The sequence below is a fragment of the Pristis pectinata genome, chromosome 9, assembly GCF_009764475.1.
Source record: "Pristis pectinata isolate sPriPec2 chromosome 9, sPriPec2.1.pri, whole genome shotgun sequence".
Taxonomy (NCBI): Eukaryota; Metazoa; Chordata; class Chondrichthyes; order Rhinopristiformes; family Pristidae; genus Pristis; species Pristis pectinata.
In genome coordinates this window covers 58,318,443-58,345,851 of record NC_067413.1, presented here as the reverse complement: position 1 = coordinate 58,345,851, position 27,409 = coordinate 58,318,443, and the positions used below count along the sequence as shown (strand labels likewise).

The 27,409-nt window shown below is 48.1% G+C and overlaps 1 protein-coding gene and 1 long non-coding RNA gene across 2 annotated transcripts in view; one reads left to right on the top strand and one right to left on the bottom strand.

Moving 5' to 3' along the window:
- pip4p2 (phosphatidylinositol-4,5-bisphosphate 4-phosphatase 2) overlaps positions 1–18,068 on the bottom strand; it is a 63,424-nt gene extending 45,356 nt beyond the window's left edge. The window contains exons 1-2 of the mRNA XM_052023293.1: positions 17,867–18,068; positions 464–612 (exon numbers count right to left, since the gene is read on the bottom strand). Of these exons, the coding sequence (XP_051879253.1) occupies positions 464–612; positions 17,867–17,975 (258 nt within the window). The 5' untranslated portion in view covers positions 17,976–18,068. The remainder of the gene's footprint in view (positions 1–463; positions 613–17,866) is intronic.
- LOC127574348 (uncharacterized) lies at positions 16,990–27,138 on the top strand. Its single transcript, XR_007956903.1, has 3 exons — positions 16,990–17,061; positions 17,856–18,069; positions 26,706–27,138. It is a non-coding gene; the product is annotated as an uncharacterized LOC127574348 (long non-coding RNA).
- Positions 27,139–27,409: the final 271 nt, after the last annotated feature.

Sequence of the window (27,409 nt, the reverse complement as noted above, 5' to 3'; positions counted from 1 at the left end):
ATTGCAGATCCAATCCCTAGGGAAGTACAGCAGCAACTTTTTCACATGGTAAAAAAGCTCCCATCACAAAAAGTGATTTGTATTCATGGGATTTAGAAAAACTAAGGAATGGCAGATGAACAAGAGTATGGATGTGAAAAATTGTTACATAATGAATAGCAAAGCAGGAACATAGAACATTGTCTTATCTAGTATTGTACAGAATTACTTCAGGATAACTTTCCTTATAATATTAGTAACACAAAAACTTTGGGAAAACCTTTAATATGTTCCACATCCATAAGTTTTCATGTTTTCTTTTATATACACAAGGCATAAAAGCAATTGTTAAGCTTGAAAGTTGGAAAATTATCAGATGTAATTCACTTATAAAAGAAAATTAACTATGCATTCAGAGGCAATCCATATTTTATTGCATGCCACCTTTCAGTCACAACTTTATATAATATTAAGATATTCTTACCGTGGCTTCATTACAAACTGTGCATTTAACAACATGCTGGTGGAGCTTGCCCTCCAAATTTATCAGGGAATGGCAAACACGACAGTTTATTACTGGGACTCCTCCAACATCGGGACTAGCCACTGGACTGTAAGGAGGTGGAAGCTCTCCTGTGTAAAAGAAGGTAAGTCACAAACTTTCAACTGGTTTTGAAATATACGTCATTATAAAGCAGAAAATACTGGCACTCACTGTAATTGGCATCAGCATACTGAGGCTTTAGATCGAACCCTGGATTCCTGTTCACCAAGATTTCAAAATGCATATGTTTGTACCAGCTAAGCACAGAATCAGATTCAATCAGCATCCCATAATGCTAAGTAACCCGCCAATATCCTTAGCAAATGCACTGTTATCCCATGAGGGAACACTGTAAATTATGTTGGATTAGGGTCCAGATAGTTGGTTTTGTGTTTTAGCTTTCTCTACGCTTGCTTATATGTTTGTATAATCACCTGTTTGATTGTAAACTTTTAGTAACTTGTAGTCTATTTGGCTCCATACTTCTGTAGTTTCTTTGCCTCTAAAACTGAAGTGTGACTCAAACTGTACCTTTTCACAGGCTGTTATCAGAAGATTCCCTTATCTAACCAGTCAGACTGGTTTGCAGTACAAAGGGAGAGCAGGAAGACAAGTTCCTTTGTTTACTTTTTTTATTTACCTTACTTGCTATTACAAACTGACACTACCTGATGAACATCTAATAAAGTGGCTGTAACGGTAAGATTTTTGCCTCCTTCTTGACTTCCGAAGAATCTTCTGGACAACATCATCTCCAGATCGAACAGTTACAATAATTCTGTGAAGTCATTATCTCTTTCTAGACCTATTGCAGAAAAATACTGGTGCTAAATGCTGGTAGTTTATGATCCATCTAACTGGATGTTGTTCTGTAGAATAAACAAAACTTTGAACAATTGGCAGAAATAGCCCTGCATGTAAGTAGGTAAATGTAATTCAAATTAATATTTGTTAAAAGCAGAATAGGCTGTTGGAAGATAGTTGTGAAACTGACAAAGATTCAGACAACAAGCAGCCCAAAAATAAAGTTTTACAATTTTACTGAAACTCAGATTCCATTCTAGTCTTTCAGGCCTACCTGGCATTATTACATAAATATATTTACACAACCTTCCTTGCCCAATTTTTATTGACATTAGTAAGTATACTTCACATCACCATCAAAAACTTTTAATGAGAAACAAATGATTTTCTAGTTGTGAAGGTGACTAAGATATACGCAAAAGATATAACCACAGATAATTAAATGTTTGATGAAGAACTATGAATTGTGGTTTCAATTGACTAAAGGAGCAGAAGGAAGTCAACTAAATATTTTATTGATATCTGCAAAGTATATCTGATAACCATCATGGTTAAAATAGAGTTTTTGCTTTACAAGTTGTTAGAAAAAAATTGGGAGCTTATTAGACCATGGATACAGATTATATGCATCACATTAAAGAGGACAGATTCAAATGGGAAAGTTACTTTGTAAAGACTTATGCCACCACCTGCAATGGCTCCTACTTAATATTAATCAAACATGGATTTAGTTATTTGCTGAATTATTTAGTATGAAACAAGGCTATGAAGGCATTGAATGATAATATTATTGTTGTTGGGTATATCAATGGAAAGAGTAGAGGTTAGTCTTTGTGATTTAATTTAATATAGATCGTGAAATTGTGCAAAATCAATCATTAGATGTCTGCCCAGCGCATATCATGTAAACAGAATAGAGCGATTGGTGCTCTTATCAGCGATTAATCTCTGCCCTCACAAAGTAAACACTTTTTTTGATGCTGTTATTTCATTTTCAAAACCATGACCTCCAAGCCAAGTGGGACAAAATAAAATTGTGGACCTCAGATGACACATCTGTTATTTCTGTGGAAAGGAGGTTCTTGTTTATAGCTCTACCTTTCTTTCCCATGCCACACCAACATAAAGTTAAGGTGGAAAGGATGAATATTATCATTATGAAACAAAAACAGAAGATGCTGGAGACACCCTGTGGGTCAATCTTTGGAGACAGAAATGGAGTTAACACTAGATTGAATCACTGCTCTTCCATTGGCCTGAAATGTTAAATCTGTTTCTCTCTCCACAGATGCTGTTCAACCTTCCAATAACCTCTGGTATTTTGTTTTTATTTCAGATTTCCAGTATCTCCAGCTTTTTGCTTTTATATTATTCTTATGAGTATTTGGTTATTGAAAGCTTGGACCATCTTAACTGCATTTTTCTTTAGAAATCAATGAACTAAACTTAACAAAAATGCTCAAAAATATTGTGGGGAAATACCTTGAGAATAATTTTTTGATATCTATTTAATAAGTACATGAAAAAGCCTAAATTGCTATGGGCCACTGAAAACCAATTCAGGAAAAGGAGATCATGTTTAACTAGCGTGCTGGAATTTTTTCAAAGATCCCCAGCATAAAGCAGAATCAAACTGCAGCTGACCATATGAATTTGCACTTCCAATGAGCAGCTTTTTGGCATGGTTTCACATTTAATGACTATTGGTAAAAGCTACAGAAGGAAGTACTGAATGATATAGGTACAGAAACAATTTTTATTTTAGAAATTGACAGTTAAAATATAGAAGCAAAAATCCACATGTAACATTAAGAGGTCTGAATTTTTTTTGATGTTATTAGTTAAGCAAGAAATATCGGCCAGTGCATTGGGAGAATTCCCAGCTGTTCCCTGACATTGACACAAGATATTTTAATGTCCAACTGAACTGGCATGCAGGATCTTAGTTTAAAACCTAACCCAAAATACAGCAGTAATGACAATACAAGAATTTTTGTGGTACTGCACAAGTATTGGCCTGGATTATTTACTTAAATCTGAGATAATTTATGCTGATGTGATAAGCAAGCCTTGGCTCCTTAGTATTGACTCCGTAATATTCCCCTAGTGAGAGAATCTGGGCAATTCCACATCATGACTGGGGAAATGAAACTTTAAATTTTAAATTTTTAAAAAAATTTTATTTACAGCATGGTAACAGGCCCTTCCGGCCCAACGAGTCCGCACCACCCACTTAAACCCAAATTAACCTACCCGTACGTTTTTGCAATGTGGGAGGAAACTGGAGCACCCGGAGGAAACCCACGCAGTCACGGGAGAACATACAAACTCCTTACAGACAGCTACGGGAATCGAACCCCGATCGCTGGCGCTGTAATAGCGTCGCGCTAACCACTACACTACCGTGCCGTTTTATTTCATATCATGCCTTTATATCATCCACAGTGACTTCAGAACAAAGCAAAGCAACGCACCACATTTGACAATGGGTAAGATACTAACAGACCTGCACATCTTTATTTAAACAGTGGAAGAAAGAACTTCAATAGCATATCAGAATTTTACAGCACCTGTAACAGGTTAGCTCACTCCTCAAGAGGTAAGGGAAAAATAACTATTCCTGTGTACTGCAGCAGTTTCTTATGTAATGCTGTATGTCCTCAAAGCACCCTACAACCACTAACATACAGTACTTAAGTGCAAATATGCTTTTATTATTTTCCATTTGTTAGACTTTGAATGTATTCGTTGACTTAAAAATATTAAGATAAAGAGCTTCCAGAAAGAAAATATAAATAGCTGTCAAATGAGTAATCTACAAAGACATGAAAACAGACTGCAAAAGCTTCTGTGGATATATAAAAAGAAACAGATCAACAAAAGTTAAAGTGGTTTCTTTACAGACTGTGACAGGAAAAGATATCTGGGCAAATAAGGATATTAAACAAGTATTTTGTGTCTGCCTTCATGGAAGAGGGCACGCAAATCCCTTAAAAGTCATGATTTACAGAAGGTCTTGAATGAATGAGCTGGATGAAGTTACAATAAGTAAAAAGTTGTACTCGAGAAATAAATGGCACTGGAAGCCAATAAATCCACAGGATCTGATGACTTGTATCCCTAGATTTTGGAGAGACGGCTATGGAAAATGTACTGGTTGTCATCTTCCAAAATTCCATAGATTTCTACAATAGTTCCCATAGATTTGGAAAGTAGCATTATTTGAGAAACTGAGGGGGTGGAGAGAGAGAAAATGGGAAACTACAGACACGTTAGCCTGATATCAGTACTTGGGAAAATGCTAGAATCTATTATTAACCAAGGTCTTGAGAAACAATAATAGGATGGGGCAGGGTCAACGTGGATTTATGACAGGGGAATCATACCTTCTGAAGTTGTGATTAGTGGAACGGAATAGGGGAATGTGATGCTTTGGACTTTATGAAAGCCTTCAATAAGGTGCCCAGACAAGAGGTCACTGAACAAAATTCGAGCATGGGGAGGGGGTGGGGGTAATGTACTGGCATGGATTAAGGATTGCTTAACAGACAAAAAAAAGAGTAGGAATAAATTGGTCAGAGTCATACAGCATGGAAACAGACCCTTGGGCCCAACTTGTCCATGCCGATGAAGATGCCTTCCTGAACTATTCCCATTTGCCTTCATTTGGCCCACATCGCTTTATACCTTTCCTATATATAGACCTGTCCAAATGTCTTTTAAACATTGTAACTGTACCCACCTCTACCACTTCTTTTGGCAGCTTGTTCCATAAACCCACCACCTTCTGTGTGAAAAAATTGCTCAGGTCTTTCAAATCCTTCCCCTCTTCCCTTAAACATGTGCTCTCTCGTCGTAGACTTGCCTACCTTAGGAAAAAGACAGTGACCATTAACCTTATCTATGCCCCTCATGATTTTATGAACTTCTATAATGCCATCCCCCAGCCTCCTTCACTCCAGGGATAAAAGCCCAAGCCTACCCAATCCCTCCTTATAACTCAAGCCCTCCAGGCCCTGTGAATCTTTACTGCACCGTTTCCAGCTTAATGACATCCTTCCTATAGCTGGGTGACCAGAACTACACACAATACTCCAAGTGTGGTCTCACCAACCTCTTGTACAGTTGTAACATTACATCCGAACTCTTGTACTCAATGGCCTGACCAATGCAGGCAAGAGTGCCAGACGCCTTCCTCACCACCCTATCTACCTGTCTCGCCACTTTCAGGGAACTGGGGACTTCGACCCCTCTATCTCTCTGTTCCACAACACTCTCCAGGGCCCTTTCATTTACCATGCAAGTCCTGCTCTGGTTTAACTTCCCAAAAGGAATCACTGCATTTGTCCAAGTTAAATTCCATCTGCACTTGTTTGCCTCCTTTTCCAGTTCATCTAGATCCTGTTGTAATCTTAGACAACCTTCTCCATTGTCCACCACATCACCAATTTTAGTATCATCCTCAGACATAGCAATCATGCCACCTACATTCTCATCGAAATTGTTAATATACATGACAAACAACAGGGGACCTGGCACCGATCCCTGCTGTACACTACTGGTCACGGGCCTCCAATCTGAACAACCTTCAACTAACACCCACTGACTCTTTCCACCAAGGCTATTTTGCATTCAATTGGCTTGCTCACCCTGCATCCCATGTGCTCTCACCTTCCAGACCAATCTACCATAAGGTACCTTGTCAAGAGCCTTGCTAATGCCCATGCAGAGTACCGCCCTGCCCTTGTCAATCTTCTTCGTCACCTCTTCAAAAAACTCAGTTAAATTTGAGACGCAATTCTCATGCACAAAGCCGTGCTGACTACCTGTAATCAGTCGTTGCCTTTTCAAATGCAGATAGATCCTTGCCCCTCTCCAGTAACCTACCCACCACTGATGTTAGGCTCACCAACCTGTAGTTCCCTGGCTTGTCCTTGCAGCCCTTCTTAAAAAAAATACATTTAGCACCCTCTAGTCTTTGGATACCTCATCCATCGGTAAGGATGATACAAAAGATTTATCTGCATTTATGGCCTCAAGACAGCCAACACCTCGTTCATCCTATACTCATATCTGGAAAGATCTGGATAACAAAGTCACCTACGTCAGATTACTCTTTATTGACTATAGCTCCACCTTCAATGCCATAATTCCAAACAAACTCATCTCCAAACTCTTAGACTGAGGACTCAGCGCCTATCTCTGCGACTGGATCCTTGATTTCCTGACCAACAGACTGCAATCAACAAGGATGGGTAGCAAAAGCTCCGCCACAATTATCCTCAACACTGGTGCCCTGCAAAACTGCATCCTCAGCCCCTTAAATTACTCCCTATACACTCATGACTATGTGGCCAGATTATGCTCTAACTCCATCTACAAGTTCACAGATAGCACCACTGTAGTGGGCCAGATCTCAAATAATGACGTAATGGAGTGCAGGAAGGAGACAAAGCCTAGCAGCATGGTATCAAGACAACAATCTTTCCCTCAATGTCAGCAAAACAAAAGAGCTGGTCACTGGTATTGGTATATTATTGTCACATACCAAGGTACAGTGAAAACCTTGTCCTGCATACCGTTCGTACAGAACAATTTATTACACAGTGCATTGAGGTAGTACAGGGTAAAACAATGAAGTGTCACAGCTACAGAGGAAGTGCAGTGGAGGTAGACAATAAGGTGCAGGGTCATAACACGGTAGATTGTGAGGTAGAGTCCATCTCATCGTATAAGGGAACCATTCAATAGTCTTAGTAGGATAGAAGCTGTCCTTGAGCCTGATGGTATGTGCCCTCAGGTATACAGGTATCTTCTGCCTGATGGGAGAGGGGAGAAGAGAGAATGACCCAGGTGGGTGGGGTCTTTGATTATGCTGGCTGCTTCACCAAGGCAGTGAGGGGATAGACATAGTCCATAGAGGGAAGGCTGGTTTATGTGATGTGCTGGGCTATGTCCACAACTCTCTGCAGTTTCTTGCGGTCCTGGGCAGAGCGGTTGCCATACCAAGCTGTGATGCATCCAGATAGGATGCTTTCTATGGTGCATCGATAAAAGTTGGTGAGCGTCAAAGGAGACAAACCAAATTTCTTTAGCCTCCTGAGGAAGTAGAGACGCTGATAAGCTTTCTTGGCCATGGCGTTGACGTGGTTGGACCAGGACAGGTTATTGGTGATGTTCACTCCCAGGAACTTGAAGCTCTCAACCTCAGCACCATTGATGTAGACTGGTGTATGTACACTGCTCCCTTTCCTGAAGTCAATGACCAGCTTTTTTGTTTTGCTGACATTGAGAGAAAAGTTGTTGTCATGACACCATGTCACTAAGCTCTCTATCACCTTCCTGTACTCCAACTCATCATTATTTGAGATACTGCCCACTACAGTGGTATCATCTGCAAACTTGTAGATGGAGTTAGAGCAGAATCTGGCCATGAAGTCATGAGTGTATAGGGAGTAGAGTAGAGGGCTGAGGACGCAGCCTTGTGGGGCACCAGTGTTAAGAATAATCACGCTGGAGGTGTTGCTGCCTATCCTCACTGATTGTGGTATGTTGGTCAGAAAGTCAAGGATCCAGTTGCAGAGAGAGGTGTCCTTGAGCCTAGTGGTATGTGCCCTCAGACTCCTGTATCTTCTGTTACAGGTCTCAGAGTTGGGTGATGAGTTTGCTTGGAATTATACTATTGAAGGCAGAGCTGCAGTCCATAAACAATAGTCTAATGTAGGTGCCTTTACTGTCCAGACGCTCCAGAGATGAGTGTAGGGCCAGGGAGATGGCATCCACTGTCGACCTGTTTCAGCTACAGGCAAATTGCAGTGGGTCAAGGTTTTCCAGGAGACTGGAGTTAATGCACATCATGACCAGCCTCTTGAAGCACTTCATGATGGTGGATGTCAAAGCCACCATTTGGTAGTCATTAAGGCATGTTACCTTGTTTTTCTTAAGTACCAGGATGATAATGGTCTACTTAAAACAGGTGGGAACCTCAGATTGAAGCAGAGAGAGGATAAACATGTCTGCAAATACCCCTGCCAGCTGATCAGCGCACTGAGGACACGGCCAGGGATGCCATCCGGGCCAGATGCTTTCCTCAGGTTCACTCTCCGGAACACTTATCTAATGCCCTCAACAGTGACCACAGGTTCAGTTGCATTGGAGGCCATCAGGATGGGTGGTGACAAACCAATCCCCTTCTGTTCGAAACGTGCATAGAGTGCATTAAGCTCATCAGGAAGGGGTGCACTGTTGTTGACGATGCTGCCCGACTTAGTTTTGTAGCCTGTTATAGCATGTAATCCCTGCCACAACTGACGACTGGCCTGGGACTCTATTTTGGTATTGTCTCTTGGCATCTCCAATAGCTTTCCGGAGGCTGTATCTTAATATCTTGTACAGGTCAGAATCATCTGATTGGAATGCAGTAGTCCTCCACTTCAGTAGGGAGTGGATTTCCCGGTTCATCCATGGTTTCTGGTTTGGGAACACCTGGATTGTCCTCTTTGGTACACAGTCCTCAACACACTGCTGATAAAGTCCTTGATGGTGGTGACATACTCATCAAGGCTGGCAGCTGAGTCTTTGAACATGGACCAACCCACTGACTCAAAGCAGTCACGTAGAAGCTCATCTGTTTCCTCCGACCAGCACTGCTCGACTCTATGTACTGGATCCTCCCGTTTCAGTTTTTGTTTGTATGCAGGGAGAAGGAGCACAGCCTGGTGGTCTGATTTACCAAAGTGAGGGCAAGGGGTGGCTCAGAAGGCATCTTTGATGGTTGTATAGCAATGGTCAAGGGTGTTAGTGCCCCTAGTGGAGCAGGAGATGTGCTGGTAGTACTTTGGTAACACACTCTTGAGGTTGGTTTGGTTGAAGTCGCCTGCAGTAAAGAAGAGAGCATCAGGGTATCCTGTTTCAAGGCTGTTGATCACAGAGTATAGCTCATTGAATGCAGGCTTCATGTCTGTCTGTGGTGGGATGTAGACTGCCATCAGGATAGCTGAAGTGAACTCTTGTGGCAGGTAGTATGGTTGACATTTCATCGTTAGATATTCCAGGCTGGGTGAGCAGGAGCTCACTAGAACCGTCATGTCCGAGCACCATGAGTTACTGATTAAGAAGCAGACCCCTCTGCCCCTAACTTTGCCCTAGGATTCCATACAGTCCATTCAGTGGATTGAGAAGTCCTCAGGTTGAATGGCACAATCAGATGAAGCAGGTGTAAGCCACATTTCAGTGAGACATAGTACACAGCAGTCCCTCAGTTCTCCTTGGTAAGTCAGTCTTGCCCTTAGTTCATCAACTTTGTTCTCAATGGACTGGACGTTAGCTAGTAGAATGCTGGGGAGGGGGTGCCTTGTACCCACGCTGTTTCAGCCTCACCTGCAGCCCAGCCCTCTTACCGCGCTTCCGAGGTAAGTGGCTGCGACTCGTCGGTCCTGGAGTGGAGCCACCAGGTAAGTGATTGCTTAAGGACAGACCTGGAAGACCTGGAGTGGATTCACCTGGACTGGAAGGCAAGTGATTTCTTCTGGACAGACTTTGAAGACTGGAAGGTAAGACACTGCTTGTGAACAGACTTGGAAGACCTGGAATGGAATCAGCTGGGCTGTGAGGTAAATTGTCGTTCCCATACAGGTCTGAAGGTTCTGAAGAGGAGTGGTCTGTCCCAGCAGGTAAGTGGGGGGCATCTCGGGGGGCCTTGGTGTCAGGACTTGGCCCTGGGTGCTCTGTAGGGTTGGGCTTCCGATCCGGAGGGGCCCTGGCATTGGGCATCCCCACAGGCCTAACCCCCCATCAGGTCAGGCCTAGGCCTCCTCTGAGTAAGTGACTTCAGTAAACAGGGCAGAGCACACACCCCTGCATGTATCAATAGTGCTGAAGTGGAGATGGTTGAGAGCTTCAAGTTCCTAGGTATAAATATCACCAATAGCTTGTCCTGGTCCAATCATGCAGACACTATGGCCAAGAAAGCACACCAGCGCCTCTACTTCCTCAGAAGGCAAAGGAAATGCAGCATGTCCCCATTGACCCTCACCAATTTTTATAGATGCACCATAGAAAGCATCCTATCTGGATGCACCAGAGCTTGGTACAGCAACTGCTCTACCCAAGACCGCAAGAAATTGCTCATAGCTCAGTTCATTATGAAAACTAGCCTCCCCTCCCTCAACTCTGTCAACACTTCCCACTGCCTCGGGAAAGCAGTCAACATAATTAAGACCCCTCCCACCTTGGTCATTCTCTCTTCTCCCACTTCAATTGGGCAGTACATACTAAAGCTTGAAAACATGCATCAGCAGGTTCAAGGACAGCTTTTATCCCACTGTTATAAGACTCTTGAACAGACCTCTTGTACAATAAAGAAGAACTCTTGATCTCTCAATCTATGTCATCATGGCCCTTGCACCTTACTGTCTACCTTCACTGCCCTTTCTCCGTAACTGTAATACTATATTCTGCTTTCTGTTATTGCATTTCGCTTTGAAATACCTTGATGTACTTATTTTTTGAAGTGATCTGTATGGACATCATGCAAAACAAAGTTTTTCACTGTACATGTGACAATAATAAACCAATTAAAATTTATGTTTCAGAACATCATTATTCTGTGTTCCCTGAATTCTCTAATTTTCATGACCTTCTCCACAGTAAATACAGATGAGAAGTATTCATTAAAGATACTGCACATCTCCCATGGCTCCACACATAGATGACCAAGCTGATCCTTTAGGAGACCTGTTCTCTCCCTTGTTACTTTTTTACTCTGAATATACTTATAGAATCTCTTAAGATTTTCTTTTATTTATCTGCAAATATATCTCACGTCCACTTTTAGCCGTCCTGATTTCCTTCTTAAATGTACCCCAACATCTCTTTTATACCTCAAAGGATTCACTTGATCCCAGCTGCCTGTACCTGACATATGCCTCCTCCTTTTCCCTGAGCAGCCTCAATAACCCTCATCAGCCGGGGTTCCCTAATCCTGCCAGCCTTGCCCTTAACTCTAACAGAACACGTTGGCCCTGAACTCTCCTTATCTCACTTTTAAAAGCTTCCCACTTGCCAGACATCCCTCTCCCAATCAATGTTTGCAAGTTCCTATCTAACACTATCAGAATTAGCCTTGCCCCAATTCAGGACTTTATGGACCAGTCCAAATTTTTCTAATAACTACTTTAAAACTAATAGAATTATGGTCACTGGTTCCTAATTGCTCTCCCACTGACAATTCAGCCACTTGCCCTGCCTCATTTCCCAAAAGGACGTCCAGTGTTGCCCCCTCTTGAGTAGGGTGACCTGCATGTTGCTTGAGAAAACTTTCCTGGACACTTAACAAATTCTGCCCCATCTAATCCCTTAGCATTATGGCAGTCCCAGTCAATACTAGGGAAGGTAAAATCACCTACTATTACAACCCTATTATTCTTACATCTCTCTGCAATCTCCTGACATATTTGGTCCTCTAGTTCCCGCTGACTACTGAGCAGCCTACAATACAATTCCATCAAAGTGATCACCCCTTTCTTATTCCTAAATTCTACCCATATAGCATCACTGGACTTTCCCCCAGGAATATCCTCTCCAAGCACTGAATTTTCTGGGAGGCTGTGGCTCATGGGGTGTTGAGGGATGGTGATGGAGTCCCAGCTTGTCAAAACCTCTACACTTATATTTGGTCCTCTCAACAAATCATATATTCAAATTCCCAATGAAAAAATCCAGCTAGCAATATGGATTGTACGGAGAATGAACAGAGTTTTCAGCGAGATAATGACCACAAGGAAATGGGCAAGGACGTGGCAGAAGGACTATGTGGAAAAATATGAGGTCATCCACTTTGATAGAAAAATTAAGTAAAGCAAAACTAAGTATTTTTTTAAATGCTGAAAGATTAAAAGGTGTTGTTTGGAGAGACCTAGCTTTTCCTGCATACAAATTACTGGGTATTACCATACAGCACAGCAGACAATTAGGAAGGCTAATGTTATATTGGCCTTTATTGAAAGAGGATTTGAGTACAAGAATAAAAATATCTTATTGCAATTAAATAGACCCCAGTTGAATGCAGCTGGAATATTCTGTACGTCCATTCTCCCTCTCAGGATTATGTACTTGCAATAGAAGAATGGCAACAAAGGATCACGAGATTCATTCCTGGGTGAGGGAAATGGTCCCATGAGGAGAGATTAAGCAGATTGGGACAATGCTCTCTTGACTTTAGATGAAGGATGATCTCACTGAAACGTACGGCATTCTCACCAAGAGTGTTGATGGTGGGGTGTCTAGAACTGGGTCACAGTCTGAAAATTTAGGAGAGTCTGGAGATTTAGGACTGAGATAAGAAGAAATTTCTTCACATAGAGGGTGCTGAATCTTTGGAATTCTCTACCCAAGATGGCTGTGGGGCTCAGTTGCTAAAAAAAAAGGTAGATTTTCAGATATAGGGGAATAAAAGAATATGGGATTAGTGCAGGAAAGAAGTACTGAGGAAAAGCCACAATCTTATTGAATGATGGAGCAGGTACAAGGAGCCAAATGGCTTACTCCTACTTCCATTTCCTTGTTTTGAATAATAAGTACAAAACACATTTGAATGCATTTCACAAAATGTATGCACACTATTTGCAAAACAACATGGATATCCAACTTTCTATTGGTATGTCAAGTTGATCTGGGTTGCAGTTTGTGGATTTCAACCCACAATGTGCAATGATAGATTTAAAGCTAAAGCTATGCCACAATCAAATTAGAGAAAGTTCTTTTACTTTCATAGCACCCATCTCCTTTTGTATGGTGTGAGCTATCACGCTGAGTCAGTGAGCAGGTAACTGCAATCTCAACCAACAGATAACATGGTTAAGAAGCAGCAAATACTATTCAAAGTGGACAAATACAAATAAAAGCATACAAAGGTATGTTCTACATGATGATAGCAATTTTTGATTGACAGCAATCATACAACACAGTTGATCAAGAAAAACCTCCAAGTATCTGTAACCCTCAGCACAAACTGAATAAGAAAAAAGAAACATCAATGCAAGAGGTCTTAACTTAGACCTCCATATAGAACATTATTTGTGGTTCTGGTCACCTATTGTTGAAATTACTGTAAGATGTTTAAAAGAGTGTACAGGTGGACCACAGAGATGGTTATGGGTATTCACAATTTACTTTTAGAATTTAAATAAATTTTCCAGCCTTTTAAATTATTAAAAACACATTGCAATCATACAATCCAACTATATCTAGCTCCCTTTGAAGATGTGCACAAGTTAGCAATCAATTCAGTGAAATTTAACCAGAATCTTTAAGTGTCTGGACAAATACTTTAAGCTTTAGGCTGTTCACATCTTTGCTTGTAAATATTCTTACATCATCTGCAGTATATTTTACATGCAGTGTCGATACCACAATCACTTATGAATGTGAAGTCATGTCACATCCTCAAAGAGACGTCCAACCTGATATTTACTAAACATAATACATACTATCTATCCAGGACACTGTGGCCAATTAAGTTTGAAAAAAATAATTATTTGCATATAGATATGGCCTTTCACAACATCCCAAATCAGTTGACTGCCAATGAAGTAGTTTTCAAAGTGTTTTTTTTGTTATGGAGAAAACAGCAGCAATATGCATACAATTATAAGGCTAAACCATCTGTCCCTATGAGAGGAATTTTTTTTTTAAAAAGGAAAAAAAAGTTTTTCAATTTAATGGATAAACTTGGTCTTTCAGTAACTAAGCTCAGAAAAAAAGTAATCATTTAATGAATATATCCTCTGTGCAAAACAAAAAAAATGGCTGTACAATGATTAAATCAAGAAACAAACGATATACAAGCTTTAAAAGAGATGAGGATAATACCAAAATATATCCAGCTCCTAAAACTTTAAAAAGTACTGAGATTCTGGAATCTGAAATAAGAATAGAAAATACTAGAAGCACTCAGAACTCTCTCTCTTTCCAGAGATGCTGCCTAAACCTTCTGGCATTTTCTGTTTTTACATCCAGCCACTGCTTATGATTTATATTAATGAGCCAGATTACTTTCTATTACTAGCAGCAAGCACCACTTTATGGAAGATAATGGCATGGAAATGGCATAAGGGGCATCCCAGGCTGTTAAGAGAAGCAAGAGAGATAAAAGCAGAAGAACTCATCATTGGCCAAGTGATGTTATCCACTTTAGCAGGAAGAATAGTAAAACAGAATATTGTTTAAATAGAGAGAGACCACAGAATCCAGTCATGGAAAGGTATCTTCAGACATGAAGCACAAAGTTAGTATGCAGTACAATGAGTAGTTAGGAAGACAAATCAAATACTGACCTTTATTGCAAAGAATATCATGTATAAAAATTAGGAAGTCTTGCTACAGGTCTATAGTGCGTTGGTAAGACCACAGATGCAGAATAGCAGAGTTTCGGTCACCTTATTTAAAGGAGGCTTATACTTGCACTGCTGGCAAGATTCCTAGGATGGAAAGGTTGAGCAGGTTGGGCCTACACACCATTGGAGCTTAGAAGAATGAGACATAGTCTTTGGGAACATAATGAAACAAACAAGAAAGCAGAGCTGAAGCCAAGCCATGATCTTATTTAAAAGTGGAACATTCTCAAATGGCCATATGTTTTACTCCTTCTCCTGCTTCTCGTGTTCTTGTATTCTTATTTTCCAGTCCTCGTTGGATTCAGACCTAGTCCGAGAGAACTGAAAAGTTGTTAATGGAATAGACCCTATCACTGATCAGTCAGCCTAATTCCAGTGCTGGTGGGCAAATCAATGAAAAAATTGTAAAGGATGGTACAAATCATCATTTGGAAAGGCATAGATCTACAAAGGATAGTCATCAATGACATTTTAAAGGAATATTATGTCTAACTAACCTGATAACTTTTTTGAGGAAGTAATCAGGACATTCTTAAGGTTAAGAATTTGACACCTGCATGGAATCATCTGTCAAGGGGTTAGATAGTCTTAGGTGAGGTTTAAAGGTCGGCACAACATGGTGGGCCAAAGGGCCTGTATTGTGCTGTACTGTTCTATGGTTCTATGATCAAGGTCCCACAGGTGACCCTGCATAACAACCATTCCGGTTATGAAAATTCATCCTCACAGAATCTACAAACCAGTACTCAAGAAATTGAGATACAATCAAAATTTGCACAAAATTTATGTGCAAAAATGTAAATAAATCAACAACTTTTTTCAACTCATTTCTTGAAACGCAGAGAACGTGACTTTGTATCATGGAAAAATCATGATGCAGGCTGTCTTCTAGGATCCTCCTAGACCCCATCCCCCGTAAATTTACCATGAAGTTGCATTGGAGGCAGGTCAAATAAGGCAAATAAGTATATAATAAATCATAGAATTCTGAGAAGCACTGAGGAACAGGGGGACCACAGATTGCAAATCCTCTAATCACTGAAGGTAGCAGGACAGATAAGGTGGCAGACGGGATACTTCATTTTATTTAGTGAAGATTTAAAACATGAGAAGGGAAGTTATACATGAACTACTCAAAACACCTGTTCGATCACAGCTGAAATACAATGTCTCTGTTCTTTAGACAGGACAGAACTTAATGGCGGTGTATAAAATTTCAAGGAATCTACTTGGACGAATAGGAAGTATCTATTTCCCTCAGCAGACAAGCTGAGAGGCCATAACATTCAGGGCAGCTGAGAAATAAGATTCCTTGTGCGCTTTGATCCAGTGCATACATTTCAAATAATTATGCAGGGTTTGTCTCACTTCTAATTACTGGCAATGTAAATAAACTAATTGACTTATGAGACACTGAACAGAATACAATGGAAAGTTAAACATTCCAGAAAAAAGATTCATTCTCAAATTTCTAGGCCCTATGTATTTGCTTTTTCCAATTTTATTTCCACACAGAATTTAGTTTCCATTTGCCTCCATTTTCCCCAGCACAATGGATTTTCTCTGAATGGAAATTCTTTATCTGGTAAGACTGGACAAGAAAGATGTCAAGAACAGGACATCCCTCAAGCCTACCCAGCAGCATTGGAATGCCAAGATTCACAAATACAGGTGACCATAACTGACTAAAGCAAATGATTCATAGCGAGGTTCCGACTGCAAAAGGTTGATTATGACAGCAGACTCAATTACACAAGTGCATCTCACTCCTGAATCACTATTATGCTGAATAGAAGTATCCTAACAACAGAACATCACACCTCAATAATATCTACAGATACTGTAATTGCAATCTTTTTGAAATTGGGGACTACTTTTTAAACAAGAGCTACATCAATAGAAATGCAGATACTGCATGATATATTGCAAGATTAAGTACTGCTCTTTTGTATCAGTACACTGCTCAGCTGTCACCTTAAAACGTGCCTCTGATTGCAGGAATTGTAGGAATAGACCCATGGACTAGTTGTGAGAATAATCCTCTTACAACTATCTGTAATAGTGCCTACTTCACCTCAAAACCCATCAAAAAGAGGAGTGACCCGGTTTGTCTTTTTGTACACGTGGGATTTTCTTTCCCAATGCTTTTATTTGTAATCATCCGACCCTTTAACCTTGTACTTCATACTTACATGACCTCACAATCTTACAGCCAACCATCTTCTGGTTTCTTAGGCCCCTCCCTTTGCACTTCCCCATCTCTTTCTCCAACTATTATTTTCTCTCTACACCGTGAAACACTTTGGATATCGAATAAATGCAAGTTGATATTCAGATAAGGTTTGTACCAGTTCTTGACCACTTAAAGCTGACATCAGTACACAGATTAGGGCCAGTAATATCAATTGAACAGGATATTTTATCAAGTTAATGGGAAGCTATTTTAAACTGAAGAACTGACCTTCCATGCATATTTAAATAGTATATAAATCACATTTAATTCACTCAACCTATTCCTGTTGTTACCATCACATTAAGATTGATTGCACAAGGTTTTTGTAAAGTCTCATGCGTTTATCCTTTAATTTCAACAGGATAAAAGTAGATTTTAATTAGTGACCCTCAACAACAAATCTTTGCGTACATAATACAAATGTCCCTAACATTTTGCAATGGTAGGTTTTATTACTAAACATGCGTTAAATTTAATCCAAAGAAAAACAAGCTCTGCTGAAATTTTGCCGCATCCGTCAACACGTAAAGCCTTACGTATTCGCCATGGAGATTATACTTTTGACAACGTCCCTGTAAATACTCTGGGTCCATCTGCAATGAGCTCTGTGCGCAGCAAAACATCGCAAACTGGGGGTTTAACCTCTGTGCAACGACATTAGTCGACCGTCTTTACTGCACGTCGGTCGCCCCATTGAAAATCAATGCTGTTCGTTTGCCTAATATCAGAGGCACTGTTGCAAACTGTGGAAATGCAGGCGAGCGACAGTCGGCCTGCAGAGATCTGGAAGCTCTCTCGCCACACTAAGCTTTCATTATGAGGGGCTGTTTTTCCCAAAAGAAATGTAACTGCGGTTTTTATAAATTTCTATTCCACTTTAATGGTTCCTTTAATAAAGCAGCATGCACTCACCCCGAGGACTAGGCTCCTCGACATACAGAGGCGTTGTAGGAGTGACAATACCAGAGTTATTTGCTGATAGCAGTGGAGATCGCTCGTCTACCCCATCAGTATCAGCCATGATTACAGCCGCACAGCAGAGAATGGAAACAGCGACTGAAGAGGGAAAAAAGCAGCACGCTGCCGACGGGGGAGGAGCTTAAGGCAGTCACAAGGTGAGCACAATGTCTGATGCCGGCAGATCTTCGTTCCCACATTGATCGGGAAGGGGAAGGGGGAGGGGAAGGGGGAGGGGAAGGGGGAGGGGAAGGGGGAGGGGGAGGGGGAGGGGAAGGGGGAGGGGGAGGGGGAGGGGGAGGGGGAGGGGGAGGGGAAGGGGGGAAGGGGGAGGGGGGGAGGGGGGGAAGGGGGAGGGGGGGGAGGGGGGGGAGGGGGGGAAGGGGGAGGGGGGGGAGGGGGGGAAGGGGGAGGGGGGGGAGGGGGGGAAGGGGGAGGGGGGGGAGGGGGGGAAGGGGGAGGGGGGGGAGGGGGGGGAGGGGGGGAAGGGGGAGGGGGGGGAGGGGGGGGAGGGGGGAAGGGGGAGGGGGGGGAGGGGGGGAGGGGGGGAAGGGGGAGGGGGGGAGGGGGGGAGGGGGGGAGGGGGGGAAGGGGGAGGGGGGGGAGGGGGGGAGGGGGGGAAGGGGGAGGGGGGGGAGGGGGGGAGGGGGGGAAGGGGGAGGGGGGGAGGGGGGGAAGGGGGAGGGGGGGGAGGGGGGGAAGGGGGAGGGGGGAAGGGGGGGAGGGGAGGGGGGGAGGGGGGGAAGGGGGGGAGGGGGAGGGGGGGAGGGGGGAAGGGGGGGAGGGGGAGGGGGGGAGGGGGGAAGGGGGGGAGGGGGAGGGGGGGAGGGGGGGAAGGGGAGGGGGGGAGGGGGGGAGGGGGGGAAGGGGAGGGGGGGAGGGGGGGGAGGGGGAGGGGGGGGGGGGGGAGGGGGGGAGGGGGGGGGAGGGGGGGGGGGGGAGGGGGGGGAGGGGGGGGAGGGGGAGGGGGGGGGGGGGAGGGGGGGGAGGGGGAGGGGGGGGAGGGGGGGGAGGGGGAGGGGGGGGGGGAGGGGGGGGAGGGGGAGGGGGGGGGGGAGGGGGGGGAGGGGGAGGGGGGGGGGGGAGGGGGGGGAGGGGGAGGGGGGGGAGGGGAGGGGGGGGAGGGGGAGGGGGGGAGGGGGGAAGGGGGAGGGGAAGGGGGAGGGGAAGGGGGAGGGGGGGGAAGGGGGAGGGGGGGGGAGGGGGAGGGGGGGAGGGGGAGGGGGGGAGGGGGGGGGAGGGGGGGAGGGGGGAGAGGGGGGGAGGGGGAGGGGGGAGAGGGGGGGGAGGGGGAGGGGGGAGAGGGGGGGGAGGGGGAGGGGGGAGGGGGAGGGGGAGGGGAGGGGGGGGAGGGGAGGGGGGGAGGGGGGGGGGGAGGGGGAGGGGAAGGGGAGGGGAGGGGGGGGAGAGGGGGAGGGGGGGGAGAGGGGAGGGGGGGGAGAGGGGGAGGGGGGGGAGGGGGGAAGGGGGGGGAGGGGGGAAGGGGAGGGGGGGGAGAGGGGGAGGGGGGAAGGGGAGGGGGGGGAGAGGGGGAGGGGGGGAGGGGGGAAGGGGAGGGGGGGGAGGGGGAAGGGGAGGGGGGGAGGGGGGGAGGGGGAAGGGAGGGAGGGGGGAGGGGGGTGGGTGGAGGAAGGGGGAGGGGGGAGGGGGGTGGGTGGAGGAAGGGGAAGGGGAAGGGGGGTGGGTGGAGAAAGGGGCAGAGCAGCAAATGAGGTGGGAGGAGAAAGGGGGTTGAGAGTGAGGCAGGAGAGGGGGTGGGGAGAACCCCACGCCCTCTCCCACCACACCCCTTCTTCTCCCCCACGCCCCCTCTGCCCCCCCACGCCCCCTCTCCGCGTGGGGGGAACGGGGTGCGTGCGGGAGGGGGCTGAGGCGAGCGGGACGCGGAGGAAGGGAAGGGGAGGGGAGAAGAGAGCGGAAAAGTGGGAGGTGGGAATATGGGAGGGGGTGGGGAGAATGTAGGAGGAGAGTGGGAGCATGGGCGAGGGGAGAATAGTGGTGGGGGGTGTGGGGAGGGGGAGAATAGGGAAGAAGGAGAATATGGGACAGGGTCGTGGGGGAGAGAGGAGGAGGGGGAGAATAGGGGAGGAGGAGAGTGGGCGTGGGGGAGAATGGGGGAGAGGAGAGTGGGGGGAGAATGGGGGAGGGGAGAGCGGGCGTGGGGGGAGAGTGGGCTGGGGGAGAAGGGGATGGGGAGAGTGGGCTAGGAGGAGAATGGGGGATGGGACAGTGGGCAAGGGGGGAGAGTGGGTGAGGGGAGGGCGGGCTTGGGGGAGAATGGGGGAGGGAGAGCGGGTGTGGGGTGAGAGTGAGCTGGGGGAGAGTGGAGGGGGAGACTGGGGGAGGGTAGCAGAGAGCGGGCGTGGGGGGAGAGTGGGCGAGGAGGAGAATGGAGGAGGGGAGAGTGGGCGTGGGTTGAGAGTGGGTGAGGGGGAGACTGGGGGAGGGTAGCAGAGAGCGCGCGTGGGGGGAGAGTGGGCGAGGAGGAGAATGGAGGAGGGGAGAGTGGGCGTGGGGGAGAGTGGGCGTGGGGAAGAGTGGGGTGGGGGAGGGTGAGAGCGGGTGTGGGGCAAGAGTGGGGGAGGGGGAGAATGGTGGAGGGGGAGAGTGGGGGAGGAGAGAGCGGGTGTGGGGCGAGAGTGGGGGAGGGGGAGAATGGTGGAGGGGGAGAGTAGGGGAGGGGAGGGTAGGAAAGAGCGGGCGTGGGGGGAGAATGGAGAAGGCATGGGGGGAGAGCGGGCGAGGGGAGAGCAGGCGTCTGGGGAGGGCGGGCTTGGAGAATGGGGAAGGGGAGAGCGGGTGTGGGGTAAGAGTGGGCTGGGGAGAGGGGGGAGAGTGGGGGAGGGTAGCGAAGAGCGGGCGTGGGGGAGAGTGGGCGAGGGGGAGAATGGAGGAGGGGAGTGTGGGCATGGGGTGAGATTGGGCGAGGGGGAGAGTGGGGGAGGGGAGAGCGGGCATGGGGGGAGAGTGGGGGGGGGAGAATGGTGTAGGGGAGAGTGGGGGAGGGGAGGGGAGAGCAGGCGTGGGGTGAGAGTGGGCTCGGGAGAGTGAGCACGGGGGAGAGTGGGGGAGGGGAGAGCGGGCATGGGGGGAGAGTGGGGGGGGAGAATGGTGTAGGGGAGAGTGGGGGAGGGGAGGGGAGAGCAGGCGTGGGGTGAGAGTGGGCTCGGGAGAGTGAGCACGGGGGAGAGTGGGAGAGGGGAAAGCGGGCGTGGGTGAAGAGTGGGCTGGGGAGAGGGGGGAGAATGGAGGGGGGAGAGTGGGGGAGGGTAGCGGAGAGCGGGCGTGGGGGGAGAGCGGGCGTGGGGGAGAGTGGGGGAGGGGAGAGCGGGCGTGGGGGAGAGTGGGGGAGGGGAGAGCGGACGTGGGGGAGGGGAGAGCGGGCGTGGGGGAAGTGTGGGGGAGGGGAGAGCGGGCGTGGGGGAGGGGAGAGCGGGCGTGGGGGGAGTGTGGGGGAGGGGAGAGCGGGCGGGGGGAGAATGGTGGAGCGGGGAGAGTGGGGGAGTGGAAGGTAGGGGAGGGCGGGCGTGGGGGGAGAGTGGAGAGTGGGCGTGGGTGGAGAGTGGGTGAGGGGAGAGCGGGCGTGGGGGGAGAGTTGGCGAGGGGGAGAATGGGGGAGGGGAGTGTGGGTGTGGGGTGAGAGTGGTCTAGGGGGAGAGGGGGAGAGTGGAGGAGGGGAGAGCGAGCGCTGGGGGAGACTGGGGGAGGGTAGGGGAGAGCGGGCGAGGGGGGAGAATGGAGGAGGGGAGAGTGGGGGAGGGAAGAGCGGGCACGGTGGGAGAGTCGGGGAGGGGAGAATGGGCACGGGGAGAGTGGGGGAGGGGAGAGCGGGCGCGGGGGGAGAGTGGGCTGGGGAGAGGGGGGAGAATGGAGGGGGAGAGTGGGGGAGGGTAGCGGAGAGCGGGCGTGGGGGAGAGTGGGGGAGGGGAGAGCGGGCGTGGGGGAGGGGAGAGCGGGCGTGGGGGGAGTGTGGGGGAGGGGAGAGCGGGCGTGGGGGAGGGGAGAGCGGGCGCGGGGGGAGAGTGGGGGAGGGGAGAGCGGGCACGGGGGGAGAGTGGGGGAGAGTGGGGGGGGAGAGTGGGGGGGGGAGAGTGGGGGAGGGGAGAGTGGGGGAGGGGAGAGCGGGCGCGGGGGGAGAGTTGGAGAGTGGGGGAGGGGAGAGCGAGCGCGGGGGGAGTGGGCGAGGGGGAGAATGGGGTGGGGGAGGATTTGTTCGGAGGTGGTGAATAGGGGAGGGGAGGATAGCGGAGGGGCATGGTGAGGGGTAGAATTGGGGAGACAGGCGTGGGGAGAGTAGGGGAAGTGTAAGAATGGGGAAGTGGAGTGTGTAAGATGGGGAGAATGGGGGAGTCGGAGTATTGTGGAGTGGTTCAATAGGGGAGGGTGCGTAGGGGAGTGGGCGTGGAGAAGTGGGCGTATAAGGGAGGGCTGTGGGTATGTGAGAGGATAGGGGAGGGGGGGAGGGGTGTAGGGTAGTGGGAGGACGGGAGGGGCAGAGGGGAGTGGGAGGATAGGGGAGGGATGTGGGAGGGTGAGAAGGTGAGGAGGCGTGGGGAGGGGGAGAATTGGGGAAGGCTCATCGTGAAAGGGGGAGTGTAGGGGAGGGTTAGAATAGGTAAATGGGTGTGGGGAGGGGAGAATAGAACGGGTGTAGGGGCAAGGGAAAAAGCGGAGGGGAAGAATGAGGTATAATGGGGGAAGAGGAGAATGGCGGGTAGATGGAGACTGGGGAGGGGGAATAGCGGAGGTGGAGAAGGAGAATAGGAGGAGTATAGGGGAAGTGGAGGGGAGAATAGGGGAGTGGGGAGGTGGAGAATGGGGTGGAGTATCGGGTGTAGTGGGTGAATTGGGGCAGGGAGGGGGAGAAGGGGGGAAGAGGGGAGGGGCTTGTGGGAGTGTGGGGGCATGTGGGGATGAGACGGGGAGGGACGGAGGGGAGAGAATACAGTTGGGGGAGGAGCAGAGGGGGAGAATACGGGGAGGGGGTGAATACGGGGGGATGGGGGAAAATATGGGAGGGGGAGGGGGAGGGGAAGTATATGGGGGATGGGGGAAAGTACAGGACGGGGTGGGGAGAATACGGGAGAGGGGTGTCAGGGAGGGGGAGAATAGGGGAGGGGGGATCGGGCGTGGGGGGAGTGGGTGTGGCAGAGAGGGGACGTTGAGGGGTAGAGGTAGCATGAGGAGTGGGTATGGGGAGAGGGTATGGTGGAGGGGGGAGAGGTCGGGGGAGAGGGGGTGGGTGTGGGGAAGAAGGGGAGAGAGTTGTTGGGGAGAGGGCATGGATTGACTGTGGGGGAGAGGAGAGGGTGGAGTGGGGGCCTGGGTGGGTGGTGGAGAGGGGACGTGGGGTAGGGACAGAGGAGGAGAGGGGTCGTGAGAAGAGAGTGGGGGAGAGGGGGTGTGGGGGGGTGGGGTGTGGGCATGGGGAAGGAGGGGGAGGGGCGAGGGCGAGAGGGCATGGGGAGAGGGGATGTGGAGCTTGGGCGTGGGGAGGAGGGGGATAGGGGCGTGGGGATGTGAGGGAGAGGGGGCATGGAGGGGGATGGCGAGAGGGGGCGGGGAAGAAGGGGTGTATGGGGTGGGCGTGGGGATTGTGGGGGGGAATGGGTGGGGGAGGGGGCATGGATTGGATGTGGGCAGAGGTGGTGGGGAGGGGGCATGAGGGGAGGGTGTGGGGAGGTGGGATGGGGTGAGGGTGGGGGAAAGAGAGCATGGGGAGAGGCGAGAGGGGGCATGGAGGGGGCAGGGGAGGAGGGGGGCGAGGGGAGGGTTGGGAGAGGGGCAGGGGTAAGGGGATGGGGAAAGGGGGCGTGGGGGAGAGGTGAGAGGAGGCATGGAGGGGGAGAGGGCATGAGGAGAAGGGGAGGAAAGGGGTCAGGGGCATGGGGAGGGGGCAGAGGGGTGTTTGGAGGAACAATGGGGGGAGGGGGAGAGGGATTGTGGGGGAAGGGGAGGGGCATGGGGGAGAAGGTTGTGGGGAGAGAGGGGACATCGAGGGGGAGGGGCATGGAGGGAGAGGGGATGTAGGGGGTAGAGGGGCACGGCATAGGGGGAGACGGGGCATGGGGGAGATGGTGTGGGAGAGGGAGGGGACGGGTCGAGGAGACGGGGCAGTGGTGGAGATGTGGCGGGGGGAGATGGGGCATGGGGGAGGGTGGAGAGGGGCATATGGGGGATTGGGACAGGTGGATGGGAGAGGGGGAGAGGGGGTATAGGAGGGGAGGGGGCAAGGGGGAAGGGCACAATGGGGGAGAGGGGGCATGGGGAGAGCATAGGGGGGCAAGGGGGGAGAAGAGGAATTGGGGGTCTGGAGGGGTAGACAGGGCGTGGTGGGAGGAGGGGGAGAGTGGGCATGGGGAGGGGAGAGTGCGGGGAGGGGAGCATGGGGAGAGGGGTGGATCAGGGGATGGGGGTGAAAGGGGGATGGGAGGGGGGTGGGGGAAGGGTCTGGGGGAAGAGGATGGGGGATGTGGGTGGAGGGTGTGAGGGAGGAAGGGGGTGTGGGACGTATGGGTGTAGTGAGATGGGGAGAGGCCTGGGGTGGAGGGGTGAAGGGGAGTGTGTAGGGGGATGGGTGGTGAGAGGTGCAGGTTTGGGGGAGGGTTGGAGAGAGGTGGTTGGAAAGGGCTGGGGGGAGAAGGGGTTTGGAATATGGGGTTAGGGGGAAAGGGGTGGTGGGAGAGGGGAAAGGATCTCATGGGCTCTAATCTTTTAGACCAAACTGCCATGTCGTAACATATCAAAGGCCTTTTTGAAGTCAATGTGGACTATATCAAATGCACTGCCCTCATCAAAAAAAACTGAATGAAATTATTCAGACAGGTTCTCTCTGATCATCGTTGCTTTTCCTAGTGTTGTTTAATCTTGTCCCTCATAATTTTTTTTCCAATAACTCCCCTGCCACTGAAGCTAGACTCACCAGCCTATAACTACCTGGCTTCTCCCTGTTCCCCTTGAATAAAGGTACCACATTTGCTGTCCTCTTGACATGTGGCACCCTACCTGTGGCCAGCAAAGGTGTAAAAATCTCAGATAGTACCCCAACAATCTCCTCCCTTGCCTCTCATCAGGGTCTGGGAATTATCCATCTCTATGCCTGCTAAAACATCTGATACATTCTCCTTTTTAATATTAACGTGTTTAGAATATCCCTGTCCCCTCCTTCCCTGATTACCCTTTTGCACTTAATATGCATAAAATGCCAGGGATTTTCCTTTATCTTGTCCATCAGAGATACTTTGTGAATAATATTTCTCTCCTAAATTCCTTTCTAACCACTCTAGATCTGCTGTTTTAAGTACTGCTGTATGCTTCCCCTTTATTTAATCAAACCCTCAATATCCCTTGACTTACAGGGTTCCCTGGACTTTCCTTCCTCCCTTCCTCCTTCCCTCCCTTCCTCCTTCCCTCCCTCCCTCCCTCCCTCCCTCCCTCCCTCCCTGGAAACATTGGCCCCGAACTCCCACTATTTCACTTTTAGAAGATTCCCACTTGTTGGATGTAGCTGCTCCCAGACTACTTTTGTCAGGTCCTGTATTATTATATTGAAATCCACTTTCCTCCAATTCAGAATCTTGATTTCCAACCACACTTATCTGTTTCCATGATTACTTTGAAACTTAGAGTTATGGCGGCTTGCTCTAAAATGGTCACCAGAGACACTTCAACTACTTGCCCAACTTCATTCCTTAAGATTAGATCCGATACTGCCCCATCTCTAGTAGTACTGGTTCAAGAAGCTTTCTTGGACGTACTTGCACCCCTTCAGACCTCTCACACTAAGGCGATCCCTGTTAATATTGTAGAAATTGAAATCCCCTACTGCTATGACTCTATTGCTCGGATACCTCACTGTGATTTGCCTCCGTATACACTCTATCTCTTGTTGACTAATGAAGTGATTGCTCCCTTTTTTTAATTTTAAGCTCTACCTATATGGACTATTTGAAGAGCCTTGTGGGCTATCCTCCTTTATTTCTGCAGTGATGGTCTCTTTAATCAAAGTGCCCCTCCTCTTTTACCTCTCCCTGATCATACCTGAAGTTTCTATACTCTGGAACACTGAGTTGCCAGTCTTTCCCTTCCTTCTACCAAGACTCTATGATGTAACAGTATCTTATTTCCATGTGCTGGTCAATCTAAGTTCATTTGCCTTGAGTCAGTCTTCTTGCATTAAACTTGATACAATTTAGCTTTGTACTTCTCCCATGTGCCTTATCACTCCTATGTCTGCTCTGCTTACTGGACTGAAGGTTTATCTTCTTCATTTGACTGTACCTCTCTCCCAATTATACATCAACTCTGTGCCCCATTCCTCTGCCAAATTACTTTAAACCCTCCCCTGCAGCACAAACAAATCTCCCTGCAAAGATCTTAGTCCCATTTCAGTTCAGGTGCAACACATCCTGATTGTACAAGTCCCAACTTCCCCAGAAGTGGTCCCAATGATCCAAATTCTAAATCCTCTCTCCTACACCATGCCTTTAGCCACAATTCATCTGACTTATCCTCCTGTTCTTATACTCATTAGCACATGACACCAGAAATAACCCAGAGATTATAAACCCAGAGTCTTGCTCTTTAATTTGCTACCTACCTTCCTAAGTATAAATTGCAGATCCTTTGCTACCTACTGGTATGTTGTTGGTACCAATATGTACCACTGAGAATGTGTATAAGGTATAAGGAAAGGTTAGGAGAGTAAAAGATTGTGAGCCCTTAGACGTGAATTAGAGGGTACATCACTATAGCTGTAATAGACTGCTTGAAATAGCTGTGCTTTGCTTTGCAGTGCCTTGCTCCAGCGATTTTGCTTGCTTCAGCTAGTTTTCTGCAGCCTTGAGGTATGATAATACCAGTACAATCAGTTCCTGTCTCAGCAAGTCTGCACAATTGACTTTTGCTCCACTAAACTGACCCTGAGCCCGCCATGAGAAGCCTTATGTATGCAAAGATAACCGGTGGAACAAGATGGTCTGAAAAGATTAAGGAACTATAGCTTTAGTAACTTTTTTTAAGTAAATTCCTTTGCCTGTAACCAATCACGATGTAGAAAATAAGTGCCATGCTGCCTGACTAATGCATGATCATTCCTTGTATGGTAATTGTTTGCACCTCTGAAAAAGTATAAGAATGTATGTAGATCAATGTATCTCAGAGACCACCAGGTCCGGGATGTAGGTGCCTGGCTTGGTGCTCTCTCCTCGGATCAAGTAATAAAGAGATTGAACGAGAACAGTGGTCTTTTGAGTCTTCTGTCCGACCGAGTTCGAGACCACAGTCACTGCTGGTTCACCCTTCCATTTCAGAATGTCCTGCAGTGGCTCCAAGACACCAGGAAAGCAACAAATCATTCAAGAATCTCATTTAGTACTGGAAAATTGCCTGTCTACTCCCTTTATAATTGAATCCCCTATCCCTGTAGTTCCTCTGGTCTTTAGCCCACTCCCCCCAACCATGGTGCCACAAACGTGGTTGTTGCTGCTTTCCCCTGGG